The sequence below is a fragment of the Bidens hawaiensis genome, unplaced genomic scaffold, assembly GCF_021521415.1.
Source record: "Bidens hawaiensis isolate Kalapana, Puna unplaced genomic scaffold, B.hawaiensis_p1.1 tig00011633_1, whole genome shotgun sequence".
NCBI lineage: Eukaryota > Viridiplantae > Streptophyta > Magnoliopsida > Asterales > Asteraceae > Bidens > Bidens hawaiensis.
The window spans coordinates 45,557-66,815 of NW_027491911.1; the positions used below are offsets into that span (position 1 = coordinate 45,557).

Genomic DNA, 21,259 nt, shown 5'->3' on the forward strand with positions numbered 1-21,259 from the left:
TTATCTTCTTCTTCCTCGGCGTCTTCATCCGCAATCACGTAGTGGACCTCGGTCTCTTCCTTGCCCGCGTCCTCATCCTTGTCCTCGTCCTCGTCCTCATTACCAAATGGATTTATTGGCATTTCTCTTCTTATAAACTTATGAAGAAAACAACATGCCATTATGATCCTATTTTTTTGGGTAATGGGATAGTATGAGTGATCTCTCAAAATTGCCCACCTTGCCTTTAAAATACCAAAACATCTTTCTATAACATTTCTTGCAGACGAATGTGTCATGTTAAACAATTCTTTTGGATTAGCAGGTTGGTGTCCATCACACCAATCATTTAAATGATATCTTTAACCACTATAAGGGGCAAGGAAACCTTCTCCATTTGTGTATCCCACATCTACCAAATAATAACCTATAAATACATTGTAGTTAATAAACACCAAAACTACCTCAATTTAATATATTTATACTATACACCTAAATGATACACACACACACACACATATATATATATTTACCTACCCGGCCTTGAAACTTTCAATCCATGTGGCCTATGATGAGCATCTCGAAGGACTCTACCATCAACCGCCGACCCTTCCCAACCGAGTAATACAAATATAAATTGCATATCTTGTGAACACACACCTAACACATTCGTAGCAGTCTCTCATTTTCTTGTTCTATATTTACGATTTTCTTCACTAGGCACTAAACATTTTATATGCGTTCTATCCAAAGCCCCTAAACAATTCTAAAATCAAAAAGTACAAAAAAAAAGTGTTACTATACATGTCTAATCCCTAATGAAAGTTAAAAAAAAAAAGTATAATGATTTCATAATACCTTGAACCATTTCCACTTATGATCAGTAGAATTCTCGGGAACAGGTTCGGGCTCCTTATGAAAACGTGAATGCAATCTAATCACTACATTACAAACTCGAGAAACATATCTACTAATTGTGTCTCCTGAACGATGAAAACGACATATCATGACCTGATTCTTATCATTATGAGCTATGATGTGAAGAAAGATGGCTACTTGTTCATCAATGTCCATATTCCTATTTTCTTTTAATCCTTCAAATGTTTTAAGCATGTCACACAATTTGATAAAACATGCTCGATTCATCCTAATTTGAGATATAGACACGATGTCACTCATACCTATACAATATTGAATATCGATCTATTTTGTTGAAGAGTGTCGAATCCGTGGTTTATCTAATTTGTATTTGGCTACCAACATGTAAAGTGAAAGCATAAACAAAGAAATAGTTGTAATAAGTTGGTTCCACCATGCCAAAATCAATGTCGTGTTCCTTTGGTTACATTTGCGAATTTGTAAACTTAGTTGAGCCATTTCCTATTTACACGTTACCAAATCACAATGAGTTAAAATTTGTTGAAACAACTATATTATGATAATTTATATCTAACAAGTTATATCAAAGTATTTCATCAAGCACAAGTCTGGTTGAAGCATTTCATCAAACAGTTGGTGTGCAATACACATTTATTAAAAATATTTCAAAATTTAAAAACTTTTGATAACCCTTTGAAAAATATCCAAGATTAAGAATTTAAACACAGAAATTAAAGTATAATAATAATAATAATAACAATAATAATAATGGAACAAATTTTACCTAACTTTCTAATTCTTCACTGATCAATTACGTAATAATAATAAATAATATGTAATAATAGTAATAACTTTTTCGATAAGTAAATATACAGCAACAAGCAATAGCTTTTTCGATAATTCATCCTTGTAAGATAAAATACACACACAAAAGCCTAACATGTGGTGGAGGAGAACGACGACGGAGAAGAACAACAGTGGAGGTAGACGAGCAAGACGGTGGTAGAGAACGGTGGTGGAGCAGAGTCAGTGGTGAAGATGATAATATGAAAGAGCGACTATGGTTTAGGGTTTAATAAAACATTCCTTAACATTCATTTCAAACTGATGGGATTTTAAAATTCTATGGAAATAAGATTTGATAGGATTCTTTTTCCATTCCAATTTCAGTTAATAGTGAAACGAACACAGGAATCTGTGGGATTTAAAATCCTATTCCGTCCAATTCCATTGATTCCGCGAAATGAACACGCCCTAAAAGTTTTAAAAGTTTTTTAGTGCTACAAAGATTTGTTGGACAAAGCCGTTATATATATATATATATATATATATATATATATATATATATATATATATATATATATATATATATATATATATATATACAATAAACAAATTCTAAAAGCTAAAACGTAAATGTTTACAACGACTTTGTGTTAAAAGTGTTGATTAACTTTATAATTAAACTTTATTATATGTATTAATTAAATTTTGTATATCATTTACCGTATTATATGAGTCTCAAGCTAGTGTGCATAATCGAATTGTATCAATCTAAATTGTAATATATGTTTGATGTATAGAGTTAACGATCTCATTTGAGAGAAAATGCCAAACTTATAACAAGTAATAGTTTTACCTTGAAAAACGTACACACCGAAACAATCGCAAATAACACTCATTAGGAAACATATTTTGAAGTTATATTCATGAACATGAAGGATAGCCGCCGATCAAATCATGTTTATGGAAAAATTTTATTGTACTTAATCCCGCTTAACAAATCAAAGAGTAACATACTTTTTATTTTATTTTTACTTTTAGTGTTTTTTAAAAGGGTGTTGCTAAATATACACCTTCCTTCCTTTAATTTTACTAAACGTACCCCCTTCCTCATGTTTTACATTAACACAATTAAAACCTTTGTGTTTATTATTTATTATTTTGTCATCTTTTATTATCATTATTAATTAGAAAAAATTACTTTTTAAAGAGTTTTTCTTTTCCTATTTTTTAATCTTGATTTTTGTATGTTATGAAACATATTTTTGTTTTTTTAAATAACAAAAAAATTGTTTATGTAAAAAACGTTTTTTTAACATCAAAAAGAATAAAAACATTTTCTACAAGTGTTTTAATACTTTTAGGGTGTGCTTTTATTTTTAAGTAATTTTTAAAGATAGCTTACTTTATAAAAACATATTTTTTTACATCAATAAAACAAATTAAAGAACATACGACTTGATCAACAAGTTTGTTCTCTTCTCATGTTTGATCATTTTTATAAAGGCATTATATCATTACTAGTAAGTGAGCCCACGCGTTGCGGCGGGGACACAATGGAGGTTCGGTCTGTGTGAGTTTGGTTTGCAGTGTGGCGATGATGCAAGGGTTGACCGTCAGTTGACCGTCAGATTTCCATCCACAGCAAGGGTTGACACAAAGCCATGCGTTACATAGGTCCTCACGCTTTTTAAAACAAATTTTTTTCCAAATAGATTTGTTGAGTAAACTTAGTTGTATAACACTTTTGTCAAATTAAGCCTTGTTACAGCTAGATTTATTCCCTCATGTAACTATTAAGTTACCCAACTACAACAAAACTTATTCCTTCAAATAGTGATAGTAAATTGTCCCATTAAATATCATAAAGGCGTCATATACAACGCTTCATACATTAAAAAGCTAAATTTTTTCCCCTTAGAAGTTGACTCCCTTAAACCTCAAGGGCTTGGTTAGGTGTTGTGGCGTGAATTCACGTTGAAACTGCATGGGATGAATGGTGTCGATCCTTTATAGTTGCAAAGTTGATGGTGACCTTGAATTTGCGTTATCGTCTACAATACATGCCAATAGTAGCTATTAATTATTACATTTTTTTAATTAACAATCTAGCACAAGCTACTGAAAAAATATACCGCACCCGTTTTGTTCACTGATGTTATCAGGCATGCAGACTAATCATATAAGTATAGATTCGTGTAACTAACATGTTTTAGCATATGCTACTTGCTTTATTTACAGGTATGATTTTTAGTCACTATAAAGTTGATTAAAAATAATTTATCAAATATAAACCAGTATTTTCTGCACAATCAGCTTGTAACATCAACTTATTTACCAAACTGCCACCGGCTATTTATCAAACTGCCATCAGCAGCTATTTGCAAAACTGCCATCAACAGCAATTTACAATTCCGCCACTGCAGAAATTGCAAAATTGTCATCGGTTCACTTTGCATCAGCCTGTTTATGTGTAATATCTGTTTATTTTGCTTATGTTATGTTCATATATGTTTGTGAATTGTTTTTTTAGATTTTAGACGAAGCAACCATAAACGGACCCGAACATGTTCATACTTTAAATGACCGAACACGGACACAAATATTTGTCTGAATAACTGCTCATGTCCGTGCCCGTGTTCGTTTACACTTCCATGAACGAACACAAGCATGCATTTGTTCGTGTTCGCTGAGATTGTTACCAATTATATGTTGACGTCCTTTACTTTAAGAAAGACAAGGTGTCATAAGTCCATTTTAAAGAAAAAAAATCAGTTTGATCTAATTAAGATGATTTGTAAACAAAATTGCTTACTGTATCATTTACTAAAATAATAATTTTCTACATAACAGGTTAAGGTTAAACTGTACACATAATTTGGTTCACATGTGTTCAGTTTTTTTACTTTTAAAAACTCACCTCTAGAATGCTAAAATTGGACCTCTCATATGTTTGACTTTTAATTTTAAAATGTCAAACTTGTAGTATATGGTCCGAGCGAAATATGAATTTATATAAATATTCTTCAATTTAATTTTTGGTAATAAATGAACGTTAAGATCGGGTCACGCATATATAAATGAACCCGATTTACCCGAACATTCACTCGAACAACTCCGAAATACGAGTAACTCGAAACATCACCCGTTTAACCTTACCCGACCCGAGTAGCCCAATTCGCCATATTATCTTCATCCAACTCGTGTACCCGAATATCGTAAAACCCGAATGTTATACGGGCCAGTTAATGGATATAGTTTAATGCAAAAAAAGACCCGAATCAGCTGAGCCGATTATCTAATTGTATTTATTTTCTTAATAGAGTATAAGTTTGGCTTTCTGAATTTTGAAAAATAACAAACCAAAACCTGAGGAACTCAAAACAACCCGAAACCCAAAGAACCGGAATGTCATATGGGAATATCAACATGGGATTTACCTAAGCTAAAGCAAATGAAAAACTGGTGCATACAAATGTCTCATATGAAGCTCGAGCCGGTCATATAATGCTTGGACCGGCTTATTGATTTAAAAAAAATTAATTCATAATACTTTTTACACATAATAGATAACTATTAAACTACAAAATTAATAACTTATAAATGTTAAAATTTGAGCTTAATTTTTAATGAGCCTAACAAGCAACGAACAAGCCAAACTTACTTTGGCTCGGACTCAGCTCGTTTACAATACAAAAACACGAATACAAACCTAACATACATATGGTTTAGCTCGGCTCAAAGCAATAAGCTTTTTGAAACAACCCTACAAACAAAGCTAACATAAATATTTTTAGTCAACCCACGAATACACGTGTCGTGTTTGGGGTTCATGCATGTGACACCATGTCCAGATTTACGTGGGGTTAAACACTTAAACCAGCCAACTTCAAATAACAAATTTGAATGTCCTAATCTCGATTAGCATCATGTTTAAAGTACAAAAGCGAATACATATGTTTATGTTGCTTACCTTTGAGTTTGTGTCCATTTTTACATTGTCTGTGATGTTTTGTTAATCAGTTTCGTGCTGACATCAACCAAAACCAGCACGTCTTGTTGGCTGCTGATAAAGTAGTGATCTGAAATATAAAAAAAAGGTCAAATGCTGCATTCTAAAATAAGAGATGAAATATATATATATATATATATATATATATATATATATATATATATATATATATATATACAGTATAAAGTATAAACACTTACAACAAGGTTTGAACTAAAAATTTATGAAACAAAAGCCATACATGATATGCAATACAACCGCAATATGGCCTTACATAGCTGGATTTTTATGTTATACGGGGTTTGTTATATAGCCATACAGGGCTGTGAAATACGCGTGTACAAGACCGGAAATTTGCCCGCAATGGGCCGGACCTGATCTCGTATTATTTTGCATACATCGGGAGTTACTTCTTGTTAATTTCATCCATTTATGTTTGTGAATCGTTCGTTTATACAATTAAAAACGAACACAAAAACACTCGTTTTCTTAACGAACGAACACAAATAAGAAGCCTTTGTTTGTTTCTGTTAACGTTAAACGAACAAATGTGCTCAGTTCGTTCGCTCATTATGTTTGTTCGTCAACGTTTAATTGTTTCATTCATTTATGTTTGTGAGTAGTTCGTTTATACAATTAACAAACGAACACAAAAACACTCTTTTTCTTAATGAACGAACACAAATAAAGAACCTTTGTTTGTTTATGTTAAACTCAATCTGGCTTTTATTTTTTTTAGTCCCAGTAAATTGTTGTTCACGTATAATTCGATCGTTATGTTTGTTCGTCTACGTTTAATTATTTCATCCATTTATGTTTGTGAATCGTTCGTTTAAACAATTAAAAACGAACACAAAAACACTCGTTTTCTTAACGAACGAACACAAATAAGAAGCCTTTGTTTGTTTCTGTTAACGTTAAACGAACAAATGTGCTCAGTTCGTTTACAAACCTAACTTTAGTGCCTGAATTTGAACCATATAGACTCATGCTTGTAGATGAAAACACAGAAGATTTTTCATCAATCCCGCCTCGTGCAAATGAATCCGCAGTCGAGTGTCTTCTTGGAAAATGGCCTTAGGAGTCCTTGTTTGGATGCTAGCAAAAGGTTTGGTGATATAAGAGGTCTTGAGGCTGATATTAATAAGATAAAACACGAAACGTCAAACTTGGTCACTAACTAACCGGAAGAAGTCAACTCCAGAAACTCGTGTCTCCCCATCCTTCACACGCTCATCATGGTATGAGTTTCCTATGTATGAGGATTGCCTCCTTGTCAACGAAATGCTTTCATCATCTTCTGCAACACATGACATCACCTGTTAATCTAAAAAAAGATTCTTTTGTTGAATAAAAAATTGAAAATGAATTAAAAATTCTATGGTTAATCGAATGAAAGAGATAAATATTCTCACATAAAATTAGTTTTTTTGAAGTTTTGGATGTAGAAAACCAAGCATCCAAATCATACTTGTTTGCTGCAGCATCGTTTAAAGAACCAGAACATTTAGTCACACATGATACAGCAATCAACTGACATATAAAACACTTCATCAAAGTTAAAACCAAATTAAACGAAAATTTCAAACTATCATATGATTAAAAGACACATACCGTCTAATAAAACTCCACCATGTGTCTATTCTGTTCTTAAAACAAACTTAAGTAATAGAATTACTTTGATGATTGTCCATCGACAAAAGTCATCATAGCATAATCAAGAACATGTCATGAAAATAAAGAAAAAAGCTAAATCATTATATTAAGAATTAATAAAGATACACATGAATAAGTGTGTGTAACATATTCAAAATTCAATATTCAATTTTTTTAACTCTGCAAAGAGCTTACCCACTATTAAAGTATATGTATTGAAGAATTAATATACTATACTCTTATTCATTTAAATTCATCTTCATAGAGAGTTGTAAAAATTATCAACAAAAAAATATAGGAACATGTTGAGAAGTACATCATTAGAATATGATATTATCATATAATCACTTTCAAATGACCATTTTGTAGCGATAACCTAATATGTCATGAACAGCCTACCAAGCGGGATCCAGTTTCTTCTAACACAAATCACAACCAAAATGCAATTAAAGAAATCCAATGAATTGAAATTGAACAAGACAAACCTTGGTCCTGTTTATGATCGATAGTCATAAAATGACAATGTCTAAATCATAATTAGGTTAAACAGAGAATCAAATCAAATCAAGTTGAATAGTAATCACCTTAAAATCCAATGCTTTGGTTGAAACAGTTGTAGATTGGCAACGGAAGGACAACACACACAAATAACCGATAATTGATAAATTGAAGGGAGTCGGTTGGAATGCTCAGGCGAAGGATTGCTTCTTGTTAACTTCGCTGCTGGGATAGTTGCCGGAGGACATTCAATATTACGACGTCTCATGGTGAATAGGAAAAGTTGTCGATATATATTATAATATAATATATATATACATATATATAAAGATTCTTTAAATACATTTTATAATCATAATATATATTAATATTATTGTCATAACAAACCACAAAATAAAAGTAAAGAAATAAATGAAGAGAATGAAAGAAAATGAGAGGCTTCCACTATGGTATAAATAGAAGTGTAAGTTCTTGTCTCACATCGTTAGATTATAAAATTAGTGAGTTCTTTATAAGAAATAAAACTCATATGTTAATGTTCTTATAAGACAAATCACACCTGGTGGTCCTAGCAAAAGGTGCGAAGCACCCGAACGCGCACGGCCTAGATCGAAGTGTGATGGGCGCAATGTGGCGCACTTTGCACTTCGCATGCTTAAGGGACGCCTTAGTATTTTTGTGGAAAATTAAGATTTTTTATAATCCTCCCATCGCGATACGCAGCCGGTATAGATTAGTCTCATCGGGTAACGCGATGACGTGTAAACTATCCTGAAACTTTTGCGGCATAGTGATACGCCATGGACTATCAAACTAACACATCGCGATACGCGACGTGGAGGTTACGCAGACGACACACGTAGAATACCTAGGGCTGACTCGGCGACGCTATAAGATTCTTCGTGATACGCGATGACCTATGCTTAGGACCATCGCGTATCGCGATGGGCTCCATAATTTGCTATAAATAGGTTGGAAACAGGACATTCCTCTCGTCCTAAAACTTTCTTTCTCTATGAAATTTCTTTATATATTAAGAATATGTTATAATACCCGAGTGATCGTAGCGATATCCTATCTGATCGAAAGAAACTTATATACGAGAAATCCAAAAGATCTGCCTATTAAGTTAAGACATTGTGTCATCGTGTAAAGTTTATAATCTCGTGATTATCGTTATGATTATTGGTTTTATACTAATCTAGATATACTACATTGTGTTTAACCTAGGTGTTTAATACCAGGAAGCGTTCTTTAATTGTAAACTTGCAAGGGAGACATTCGAGTTTTTGTATCACTCACATTTGCGTGAGACAACTGTTTTTCCAACGCTGTCATGATGATTTCAAAACCTATAAAACTCATGACAAATGGTCTAAATGTTTTTAAATATATTTTTAAAAGTGTTTTAAATACATTACAGTGATTACCGGTATGGTTACTACCGGTATTGTGGTGTTTTGTATATAAGGCTTGCCTACTAGGCTATTACACGTTACTTATTGGACAAGTGTTAGCCAATAAGTAATATGACCACAGTCATAGATACGGTCGAGTGACAAGTAACTTTCGGTAATTTGTAAGCAGGTAGATGTAAAAACATCTTAATGTTGTAAATGTAAAATGTGTCATTTACGAATGAATGTACTCACCAGTATTTCTTGCTGATCAAATATTTTAAACATGTTTCGAGTGACTTGTTAGAGACAAAGGAATGATGTCTGCGGGCTTCCAACTTAAATAAGTGGCTTGTCACCATAATAAATAAACGTGTTTTGTAAAATAGGCTTTATCCCTATAAAGTTTATGTTTGTATCAAAATGATTAAATTATCAGTTTATAATAATAATTATTATGGTGTTTTTATAACTCTGATCAATTTTCCTAACTACGGTTCTGATAAAAATATTCTGCTGCAAAATAATTTTATAAAACACCGATACCACCAATAAATGTTCACGGCTTCCCTCCCAGGGTATAGGGGTCGGGGGCTGTGACAATTGTAAAGAACAATAAACACAAAGAGAGAAAACTTCATAGTATTGGATTTGATATTTTAAAGGGAGACATAATTGAAATGACTAAAAATATTAGAGGGTAGTAATATGTCAAATAAAATTGTTGAAGGAAATGAAATTCTAGGGGAGGGGTTATGACAAGTACACAAGGGGGGGTGACATTTGTGACAAAACGAGGTATACCTTATTCACTGCGTAGTGAGTAAACGATAAATCGGTTAATTCGTAACGATTAAATAAGTAACCGACTGATATTGATTTTGACCCGCATATATATTGAGGGGTCTATGAGTGATTTATATATTATAGTGGCTAACATGTTAATATTAAGACCTGTGACATCTGCCCCGATCCGACCCGACCCAGGTACCCGTTTCTCCAATCCGATCTCTTTCTTTTATGATTTAATATTTATTTATACTTATACTTTATTTTTAATGATAATGTTTTCCTTCCCGCCTCTTCCTCTCTTTTTCTTCCCGCCGTCCCGTCCCTCTTCTTCTCTCTTTCCGCCTTCTTTTCCCTCTTGTTGCCGTCCCGCCTCTTTCTCTCTCTTGTCGTCGTTCCGCCCTTACGCCTTGAACCCCTTTTTCTCTTAACTCTTTGCTTGTCCTTTGTTTCTTCCCGCCTAAGGTTGTCTGCGCAGCTCCACGCGCCAGACTCCTTACAAGGAAGCCTGCGTGAAGACCAGTTGTTCCTGCGATACGCGAGGCGAACTGTTCTCGCAGCGCGCTAAGGATTGTAGTTCTTCTCGCAGCGCGCTAAGAACGGTAGTTCTTCCCGCGACGCGCTAAGGATTTTAGTTCTTCCCGCGGCGCGCTGTGGACTATTCTCTGTCTGCCTTCGCCCTCGCGCGTGCGCTCGGTGCTTTCTCGCGCTATGTCTTGAGTCTTTTCTTCTGTTTAATCTAGCCGTTTGCTTTTATGTTGTCTTATCTTCTGTGCTGTTGACCTAACCTATCTTATGTCTGAAAAGTTACTTTCGGCGCAGCATGCGCAGCAACCCCATTGGTTAACAGAAAAAGTAACTGACATTATCTTTTGAGATCTGCTTTTCCATGCTTTGACCCGTACCTTTATCTGAACCGCCCATGCTTTTACTGTTACCTGTCAGCTTTTCCCTTGTCCCCTGCAGCTGCCATATCTTTCCATATCTTTTGCTTTTGTTTTCTTATGCTTTTTGATATCTTTTGCTTTTGGAATCTTTTACTTTTTGGAGATCTTTTCCCTTTTCTAGGGATTGTGTTCCCTAGGGTTTCCCTATAAATAATAATGTTATTTTCTTAACACATCACACACAAACACTTAATTTAACCTCCTCCTTGCCATTGTTCTTCCTCTGCCGTCTTCTCTCTCTGCCTTCGTCTTCCTCTCTGTTCTGCCCTGCTTTTCCGGTAATATATTATATATAATAATTTACTTATTAATTACGCTAACTTATAATCAAGACTTAAAACAAATCGTTAAAACAATAATCTTTAATTATAGGTTAACTTGTGCTTGTTTAAAGTTGGTTCTTGCTTTATCTTACACCGCATCGTTTATCAAGTGAGTAATCTCGTACCTAATCCCTTTTTATTTTTAATGTTTTGGGATGTTCATGTGTTCATACAAACTTAGTCTTAAACTATTTATGAACTTTAGGCGCGCAGTATCCCATGTGTTGAGGACGTAGACTTGGCTGTTTATTTGTATGTGTGGATCATTAACCGTCTTGTCGGTCTATTCCGCAGTTTTCATGGTACCATTAGATGAACACGGGAGAACAATCGTTTATGATTTCTCTTTTGTTTACACTTGCACAGTTTTCTTGTTTTATGCTCAATTGGGAGCACAGATTGACTATGAGCTACGAATCTTAGACTTGATCCCGATCTGATTACACCCTTGTTGAAAACCAGACATACACATGTTGCGCGCAGATTTATTGTTATCTATGTATTAACTATTAAACTTGATTTCTCACCAACACGCAAGTGTTTGACGTTTATTTTAACACATGTTCAGGTTTGCTGTAGCTACATTTGGAGCTTGTGGACACGTAGGACGTTTTTTTACTTTTGGACCTAGATTAAAATGTATCAAGACAAGTTATTGTTGTTCGAATATTTTGCCTTATAATATAATGAATTATGTTGCTTTATGTTATCTTGTGTATACCTTGCGCGTGCGCAAATGAATGTATTTATTAAATATTGACACCCAAATAGTGTCACGAGTAATGAAACAATATGTGGCGCCCCGATGTATAATCCGCCTTTGGTCGGGGTGTTACAGATTGGTATCAGAGCTCGTTGACTTTAGGATAGGTGGTTAGACGTAACGGCCTAGAATACCTAAGAGTCCCTTCTCGCGCATGAGAGAAATCTCATGTTTGCGCGCTTATTGTTAATTACTCGTTATTTATGAATATGCTCGCGCCTGCGCAGTATATGATTTTATGTTTTATTTCGCGATATTTCGATTTTTGCTGAATTTCGATTTTTATTGATTTTTCTTACATATTCGTTTGTTGGGATTTGAAAATCCGAAAAGTCATGGTGATACATGAATAGTTGAATTTCAATTTCCATTTACGATTATGTTCTGAGATTGGAGACTTGAAAAGTCATGGTGATACATGAATTGTCAACCTCCAATACTCATTTTCTTGTATATTTTTTATTGAGGATTGAAAAGTCATGGTGATACATGAATCGTCAATCTTCAATACTCGTTTACTCGTCATTTTAAATTGGGAATTCGGAAAGTCATGGTGATACATGAATTGTCGATTCTTGTTTCGAATTTGTTACCTCTATTAAGTCTGCATTTAGGGTCATTTATTTTACTTTAACTTTTGACAGTAACTGACTCCGCGAAACCAAGCTTTATAAGATTATACTTTGCGCTAAGACATTAACCAAAATTAAAACTTTTATAGAATGCCTCCGCTATCTCGCCGTCATCAGAGGAGAGAAGCCTCGCGCAGGCGATCGCAGCAACGTTCCCAGGAAATGGCCGCCGCAATAGCCCAAGCCTTAAACCAAAACAATGCTAACACCTCTGGTTACAACATTAAGTCCTTTAACGCGGGTAACCCTCCAAAGTTCACAGGACTTGAAGGAGCCACCGTGATGCTCCAGTGGCTCGAGAAGATTGAAAACACTTTCCTCCACACCCAATGCCCCTCAGACAGACGAACCCTATATGCTTCTAGTGTCCTGGAATCTAGAGCGCTTACATGGTGGAATGGAGTAGCTCATGCGCGTGGCGCAGAGGCTGCTACCAGCATGCTCTGGGAGGAATTTAAGGATCTCTTGACGCGAGAATTCTGCCCTCCCAACGAAGTAAAGCGCCTGGAGGAAGAATTTTGGAACCTAAAGCAATACAGTGGAGAAGCGCGCGAGTACGCGACGCGCTTCCACGAGCTAAGCTTACTGGTCCCTCACCTTGTTACCCCTTCACGCCGAGCAATCGAGAAATTCCTCGGGGGTCTCCCCATGGAAATTCAAGATTCTGTATGGGCCAGAAACCCAGCAACCCTCTCTGACGCCATCGAGTTGGCCGCTGTGCTCAGCGACAACCATGTCAGAGCAGGAACCCTGTTCCTGCGGGGAGCTGAGAAGACCAAACCCACCAAGACTGCCCCTTAACCAACATAAACCAAACCAGAACCCTCAAACCGTAACAACCTCAAGCGCAGGCGCAAAGCCTATGCGCTTACCAACCCACCCATAGTCCAGCAACCTGCCTACCAACCTCTAGTATACGCGCCTAACCCACTGTCAACCTACCCAACACCTCCTGTAATCCATAACTATGCCTTAACCAATCCGGCACTCCCTGTCCCGCCAACTAAGAAACCTTACACAGGAAACCAACCCTTTTGCCCAACCTGTAGACTTCACCACCCAACTCAAACCCCGTGTCGACAATGTAACCGATGTGGCCGCGTTGGTCACTCAGCCGAATACTGTAGAATTCTTCCCGCCAATCCAATTGCGCCAACACCACCAGTCTACCCGCAGAACCCACAACCAACCTACCAAAACCCACGACCCAGATCGTGCTTTAACTGCGGTGATCCCAGTCATTTCCGGAACGCGTGCCCGAGACTACAAGTGCAAATCACACAAGCGAATCCGGTGAACCAGATTTCGAACCAAGTGACGCGCGGACGAGCTTTTAACATAACCGCGCACCAAGCGCAAGCGAATAATGACGTAGTTAATGGTACATTTTTACTTAACGGAAATTATGCTTCTATACTTTTTGATACTGGCGCCGATCGAAGTTTTATCTCTCGCGCCTTTGAGCAGAAGCTTGCGCGACCACGCGATAACTTAAAAGAAAATTTTTCAGTTGAATTGGCTAATGGTGAAACTGTTTTGATTAACTCAGTGATTAAAGATTGCACGCTTAACCTTAACGAAAACGATTTTCTGATCGACCTCATCCCCATGCCTCTTGGAAGCTTTGATGTTATCATTGGTATGGACTGGCTCTCGAATAATCGCGCCGAAGTTATTTGCGCCAAGAAGATGATTCGCATACCTCGAGAAAATGGTGATCTTCATATCTACGGCGAAAAACCCTCCAGTGGTCTTAAACATATATCTTGCGCCGAAGCCCAAAGACTCATGCGGAAGAAGTGTATTGCATTTTTAGCCCATGTGGTTAAACCCGATGAAGGAAAGAAGAAGCTTCGCGATATCCCTGTTGTGCGTGATTTCCCTGAAGTTTTTCCTGATGATCTTCCTGGTATCCCTCCCGCTCGTGAAGTCGAGTTCCGTATTGATCTTGTCCCTGGTGCTTCCCCCGTAGCTAAATCTCCTTATCGTCTTGCACCCGCTGAAATGCAAGAATTAGCAAGTCAACTTCAAGAGTTGACCGCTAAAGGATTCATCCGCCCTAGCTCTTCGCCCTGGGGTGCTCCGGTGTTGTTCGTTAAAAAGAAAGATGGTTCGTTTCGCATGTGTATCGATTACCGCGAGTTGAACAAACTCACCATTAAGAACCGGTATCCCTTACCGCGTATTGACGACCTCTTTGATCAACTCCAAGGTGCCTCTTGTTTCTCCAAGATTGATCTCCGCTCTGGCTATCACCAGTTGCGCATCCGCGATGATGATGTTCCGAAGACTGCTTTTCGTACTCGTTATGGCCATTTTGAATTCTTGGTCATGTCCTTCGGTTTAACCAACGCACCCGCCGTTTTCATGGATCTAATGAATCGGGTGTGTAGGCCTTTCTTGGATAAATTCGTGATTGTGTTTATCGATGACGTTCTGATTTATTCTAAGACCAAGGCTGAGCATGAGCAACATCTCCGATTGGTATTGCAAAAGCTTAGAGCCGAGCAGCTCTTTGCCAAGCTCTCCAAGTGTGAATTTTGGTCGGATGAAGTACAGTTTCTTGGCCATGTTGTTAACAAGATGGGTATCCATGTCGACCCATCCAAAATTGAAGCAATCAAGAACTGGATTACGCCATCCACTCCTACCGAAATCCGTTCCTTTTTAGGCTTAGCTGGTTACTACCGGCGATTTATTTCGAACTTCTCAAAGATCGCATTGCCTTTAACAGCTCTAACGCACAAAGGTAAACCGTATATTTGGGGCTCGAAGCAAGAAGAAGCCTTTCTGACGCTCAAGCGTCTGTTGTGTGAAGCTCCTGTTCTTGCGCTACCTGAGGGTAATGAAGATTTTGTCGTATATTGCGATGCATCCAACCAAGGTCTCGGTTGTGTTCTTATGCAACGAAGCAAGGTTATCGCTTACGCATCAAGGCAACTCAAGGTTCATGAAAAGAATTATACCACTCACGACCTCGAACTAGGCGCAGTTGTTTTCGCCTTGAAGATCTGGAGACACTACCATTATGGTACTAAGTGCATCCTCTACACTGACCATAAAAGCCTTCAGCATATCTTTGACCAAAAGGAACTTAACATGAGGCAACGCCGATGGAACGAACTCATCAGCGATTACGATTGTGAGATCCGGTATCATCCTGGTAAGGCTAATGTGGTAGCCGATGCGCTCAGTCGAAAACCCTGCCAGCTTAACTGTATCTTGCCGCGCACGCAGCTTCACTTCGCGCCGATCCAAAGCAACCTTGAATCGCGCATTCGTGACGCGCAGCGCGCATCCATCAGTAATGGTAACCTTCGCGCCGAGTTAGCGTGTGGCGCGGAAGCGCATTTTGTGCCCAATCTGAGTGGAATTCTCTGCTATCTCAATCGCATCTGGATTCCCTTTGATGAGAATCTTCGCGCTGATATCCAGAGTGAAGCGCATAAATCTCGGTATTCCGTTCATCCTGGCGCCGATAAAATGTACAAGGATTTGCGCATTACTTATTGGTGGCCCGGTATGAAGAAGGATATTGCTGTGTTCGTAGCTAGATGCCTGACTTGTTCTAAAGTAAAAGCTGAACACCAACGCCCATCTGGTTTGCTCGAACAACCAGAAATTCCTACGTGGAAATGGGAAGGTATAGCGATGGACTATATTACCAAGTTACCTTTGACAGCAAGCAAACATGATAGCATTTGGGTAATAGTGGATCGTTTGACTAAGTCTGCTCACTTTCTGCCCATTCGTGAAAACTACCGTGTTGAGCAACTCGCGCAGCTTTATGTCAAGGAAATTGTCTGCCGTCATGGTACTCCTTTGAGCATCATATCCGATCGCGATGGCCGTTTTATATCTCGCTTTTGGAAATCTCTCCAATCTGCGCTAGGAACTCGCTTGGACATGAGTACTGCATATCATCCTCAGACTGACGGACAGTCTGAGCGAACTATTCAAACTCTTGAGGATATGCTCCGATCTTGTGTTCTTGATTTTGGAGGTAATTGGGATTCGCACCTGCCTTTGATCGAGTTCTCTTATAATAACAGCTATCATTTCAGTATTGGTATGGCCCCATTTGAAGCACTTTACGGTCGTAAGTGCCGCTCCCCCGATTTGTTGGAGCGAAGTGGGTGAAACTCAAATCACAGGACCCGAACTTGTTCAAGAGACAACCGATAAAATCGCCAAGATCCGTGATCATCTGCTGACTGCCAGAAGCCGACAGAAGAGTTACGCAGATCGCAGGCGAAAGCCTCTCGAATTTCAAGTTGGTGATCTTGTTCTCCTCAAAGTGTCGCCTTGGAAAGGTGTTGTCCGCTTTGGGAAGAAAGGTAAGCTTGCTCCTCGATATGTTGGACCATTTAAGATTCTCGCGCGTGTAGGAAAAGTTGCCTACAGACTTGACCTGCCGCCCGCGCTCAGTAATGTGCATCCAACGTTCCATATATCCAATCTCAAGAAGTGTTTAGCTGACGAGAACCTTCACATTCCACTTGATGAAGTTCAAGTTGATGAATCTATGCATTTCATTGAGAAGCCTGTTGAGATTATGGATCGCGAGGTTAAGCAAACCAAGCGCAGTCGCATCCCTATCGTGAAAGTTCGCTGGGAGTCCAAGCGCGGAGCCGAGTTTACATGGGAAAGGGAAGATCAAATAAAGATCAAGTACCCACACCTGTTCTCTGCGCAGCCTTCTTCGAGATAAATTTCGGGACGAAATTTCTTAAAGTAGGGGAGACTGTGACATCTGCCCCGATCCGACCCGACCCGACCCAGGTACCCGTTTCTCCGATCCGATCTCTTTCTTTTATGATTTAATATTTATTTATACTTATACTTTATTTTTAATGATAATGTTTTCCTTCCCGCCTCTTCCTCTCTTTTTCTTCCCGCCGTCCCGTCCCTCTTCTTCTCTCTTTCTGCCTTCTTTTCCCTCTTGTTGCCGTCCCGCCTCTTTCTCTCTCTTGTCGTTGTTCCGCCCTTACGCCTTGAACCCCTTTTTCTCTTAACTCTTTGCTTGTCCTTTGTTTCTTCCCGCCTAAGGTTGTCTGCGCAGCTCCACGCGCCAGACTCCTTACAAGGAAGCCTGCGCGAAGACCAGTTGTTCCTGCGATACGCGAGGCGAACTGTTCTCGCAGCGCGCTAAGGATTGTAGTTCTTCTCGCAGCGCGCTAAGAACGGTAGTTCTTCCCGCGACGCGCTAAGGATTTTAGTTCTTCCCGCGGCGCGCTGTGGACTGTTCTCTGTCTGCCTTCGCCCTCGCGCGTGCGCTCGGTGCTTTCTCGCGCTCTGTCTTGAGTCTTTTCTTCTGTTTAATCTAGCCGTTTGCTTTTATGTTGTCTTATCTTCTGTGCTGTTGACCTAACCTATCTTATGTCTGAAAAGTTACTTTCGGCGCAGCATGCGCAGCAACCCCATTGGTTAACAGAAAAAGTGACTGACATTATCTTTTGAGATCTGCTTTTCCATGCTTTGACCCGTACCTTTATCTGAACCGCCCATGCTTTTACTGTTACCTGTCAGCTTTTCCCTTGTCCCCTGCAGCTGCCATATCTTTCCATATCTTTTGCTTTTGTTTTCATATGCTTTTTGATATCTTTTGCTTTTGGAATCTTTTACTTTTTGGAGATCTTTTCCCCTTTTCTAGGGATTGTGTTCCCTAGGGTTTCCCTATAAATAATAATGTTATTTTCTTAACACATCACACACAAACACTTAATTTAACCTCCTCCTTGCCATTGTTCTTCCTCTGCCGTCTTCTCTCTCTGCCTTCGTCTTCCTCTCTGTTCTGCCCTGCTTTTCCGGTAATATATTATATATAATAATTTACTTATTAATTACGCTAACTTATAATCAAGACTTAAAACAAATCGTTAAAACAATAATCTTTAATTATAGGTTAACTTGTGCTTGTTTAAAGTTGGTTCTTGCTTTATCTTACACCGCATCGTTTATCAAGTGAGTAATCTCGTACCTAATCCCTTTTTATTTTTAATGTTTTGGGATGTTCATGTGTTCATACAAACTTAGTCTTAAACTATTTATGAACTTTAGGCGCGCAGTATCCCATGTGTTGAGGACGTAGACTTGGCTGTTTATTTGTATGTGTGGATCATTAACCGTCTTGTCAGTCTATTCCACAGTTTTCATGGTACCATTAGATGAACACGGGAGAACAATCGTTTATGATTTCTCTTTTGTTTACACTTGCACAGTTTTCTTGTTTTATGCTCAATTGGGAGCACAGATTGACTATGAGCTACGAATCTTAGACTTGATCCCGATCTGATTACACCCTTGTTGAAAACCAGACATACACATGTTGCGCGCAGATTTATTGTTATCTATGTATTAACTATTAAACTTGATTTCTCACCAACACGCAAGTGTTTGACGTTTATTTTAACACATGTTCAGGTTTGCTGTAGCTACATTTGGAGCTTGTGGACACGTAGGACGTTTTTTTTACTTTTGGACCTAGATTAAAATGTATCAAGACAAGTTATTGTTGTTCGAATATTTTGCCTTATAATATAATGAATTATGTTGCTTTATGTTATCTTGTGTATACCTTGCGCGTGCGCAAATGAATGTATTTATTAAATATTGACACCCAAATAGTGTCACGAGTAATGAAACAATATGTGGCGCCCCGATGTATAATCCGCCTTTGGTCGGGGTGTTATAAGACCCCAGTACGTATAAAACCATTTAAACGAAAAAGGTTTCGTTTAACGATACGCTATGAGTTTAAACGCAACCGTTAATATCAAAACGAGTATATTAGCATCCGTCAAGCTTAAAAAGACTTATGGAACACTTATATAAGATATTTTAAGCAATACTTGAAAATATTTTGGATTTTTACAGCGATCAGTACGATTTTCTTATTTTACAAAAAATGCTGAAAAACACTCGTTTCGCGCTTTTTTCGCACCCGAACTACTTTTCTTGTGAAAAAACAGACCCGAACTAATTTTGGACCGATATTTAAAAGTTTCACGCAAAACGAGGCACAATGGGCCAAAGAGAGGCCCAATCAGCCCCCCCCCCCCCCCCGGTCGGGGCGCAAGTATGGGGTGGGACTCCCTTTGGACAAACTTGTTGTATAAGCCTCTTCACTTAGATATTTTTACCCAAACTTCAAACCAACTCAATTCTCAGTAGAGTTCTTTACATTTGCAGCCAAAACCCTAGAGGTACCATCTATTTTACTGAATTTTACACTTGATTAACATGATTTAAACATAGAAATTTAGGTCTTGATTAGTAATAACCATGTTTAACCATCCAAAAACACTAAAAATCATCTAAAAACATGTTTTGATCTTCAACATGTTTACAAATCATAACCATAGAGAATTTTGACCAAAAACACGGATTAAAACGTTGATATAACGTTTTTACGGTTTAAAACGTTGATTTGAAACCCTAATCGAAACCCTAATTAACAAGGCTTGATGATTGATGATTTATGCTTGGTTTTATGTTATATGATATGTATATACACTGAATATGTGAATAAAGACCTGGAGAGTCGATAAAAGAACCAAAAACTCTCGAAAACCGACAAGGTAATTACTAGTTTACTCGTTTATGGACTGTTTAGTATTAGGTTGTGACGTGCTTGTTTTTAGTTTGTGAAACTTTTTGGGGACATTAGGGATCATAAAATTGAGACCCTGTTCAAATTTGGTAATTTTTCGATAAAAGGAGAATATTTGGCGAATTTATTACCGTTTATTAGCGTTTATTTATGAAAAATTCTTAAACTTCTTGAAAAATTATGAAATTTTGGGTTGGAAATTTAAATGTAATGGTAAGATCACTGGTAAAATATGGGATCATTTGGACATGTCTAAGTACAGATTGTGCAATTTCCTTTTACTCGGGTTTCAACAGCCGAAAAATGCACAAAAGGGTATTTTGGCCAAAGAATTAAGTTCTGGAAATTTTACAAGGGTTATGTTATGATATTGTGACCACTTAGAAAATTTATCAGATTTTTTAGGAATCGTTTGGTATAAACAGGTTAATTATCGGTTAATTATAACACATAAAATAAATTTTTATAAACAAATAGTCAAGTATGAAAATTCTTAAAACATTTTTATAAAATTCTACAGATCTTAATTTATTTTTACAAAAATTTTCATAATTTATATATAATTACATTAATATTTATGATTATTTAAAGATTTAAATTATATATTTTTTAACAAAGCCGTCAGTTTTGTGTTTAACGAACTGACTGGTATGTCAAAACGTCAAAAGTGGTCAAATATCATAGTTTTGGATGAATTTGATAGAAACAAACTCATTCCGAGATTTCCGGATAATTCGGGTGGATTGTACGCGTTTTGTATAATCAAACCCGTATGAAAACGGAAACGAACCCTGCGACCTAACCAGATGCTGAAACCCTAGATTTCTTTTATAAATCAAATCATTTTATCAAACATTATGTTTACTTAAGTTTGTGTGATCTTACATATTTCCGAAACCCGTAAACGATCAACTTGGCCAGGCACGGGAAACGGTGAAACTGAGCCAAATCTTTTAAACATTTCATAACGTACAACATCACAATCTAAG

At 37.4% G+C, this 21,259-nt stretch overlaps 1 protein-coding gene across 1 annotated transcript; it reads right to left on the bottom strand.

Annotated features, from left to right (window-relative positions):
• Positions 1 to 341: 341 nt before the first annotated feature.
• On the bottom strand, positions 342 to 1,053 carry LOC143538477 (uncharacterized). The gene is made up of 4 exons (XM_077032036.1): positions 838 to 1,053; positions 685 to 745; positions 517 to 588; positions 342 to 406 (listed from the first exon to the last, which is right to left on the bottom strand). Exons 1-4 carry the CDS (start codon positions 1,051 to 1,053, stop codon positions 342 to 344), a joined length of 414 nt encoding a protein of 137 aa, XP_076888151.1.
• Between the last annotated feature and the right edge of the window lie 20,206 nt (positions 1,054 to 21,259).

What these genes read in the sequence shown, in the direction of transcription:
- LOC143538477 (XM_077032036.1), bottom strand. Translation starts at nt 1,053, where the DNA reads ATGGACATTGATGAACAAGTAGCCATCTTTCTTCACATCATAGCTCAT. An exon ending in ATAAGTGGAAATGGTTCAAG is followed by an intron (nt 746 to 837) that starts GTATTATGAAAT and finishes TTTTGATTTTAG; the next exon opens with AATTGTTTAGGGGCTTTGGA. An exon ending in AGTGCCTAGTGAAGAAAATC is followed by an intron (nt 589 to 684) that starts GTAAATATAGAA and finishes TCGGTTGGGAAG; the next exon opens with GGTCGGCGGTTGATGGTAGA.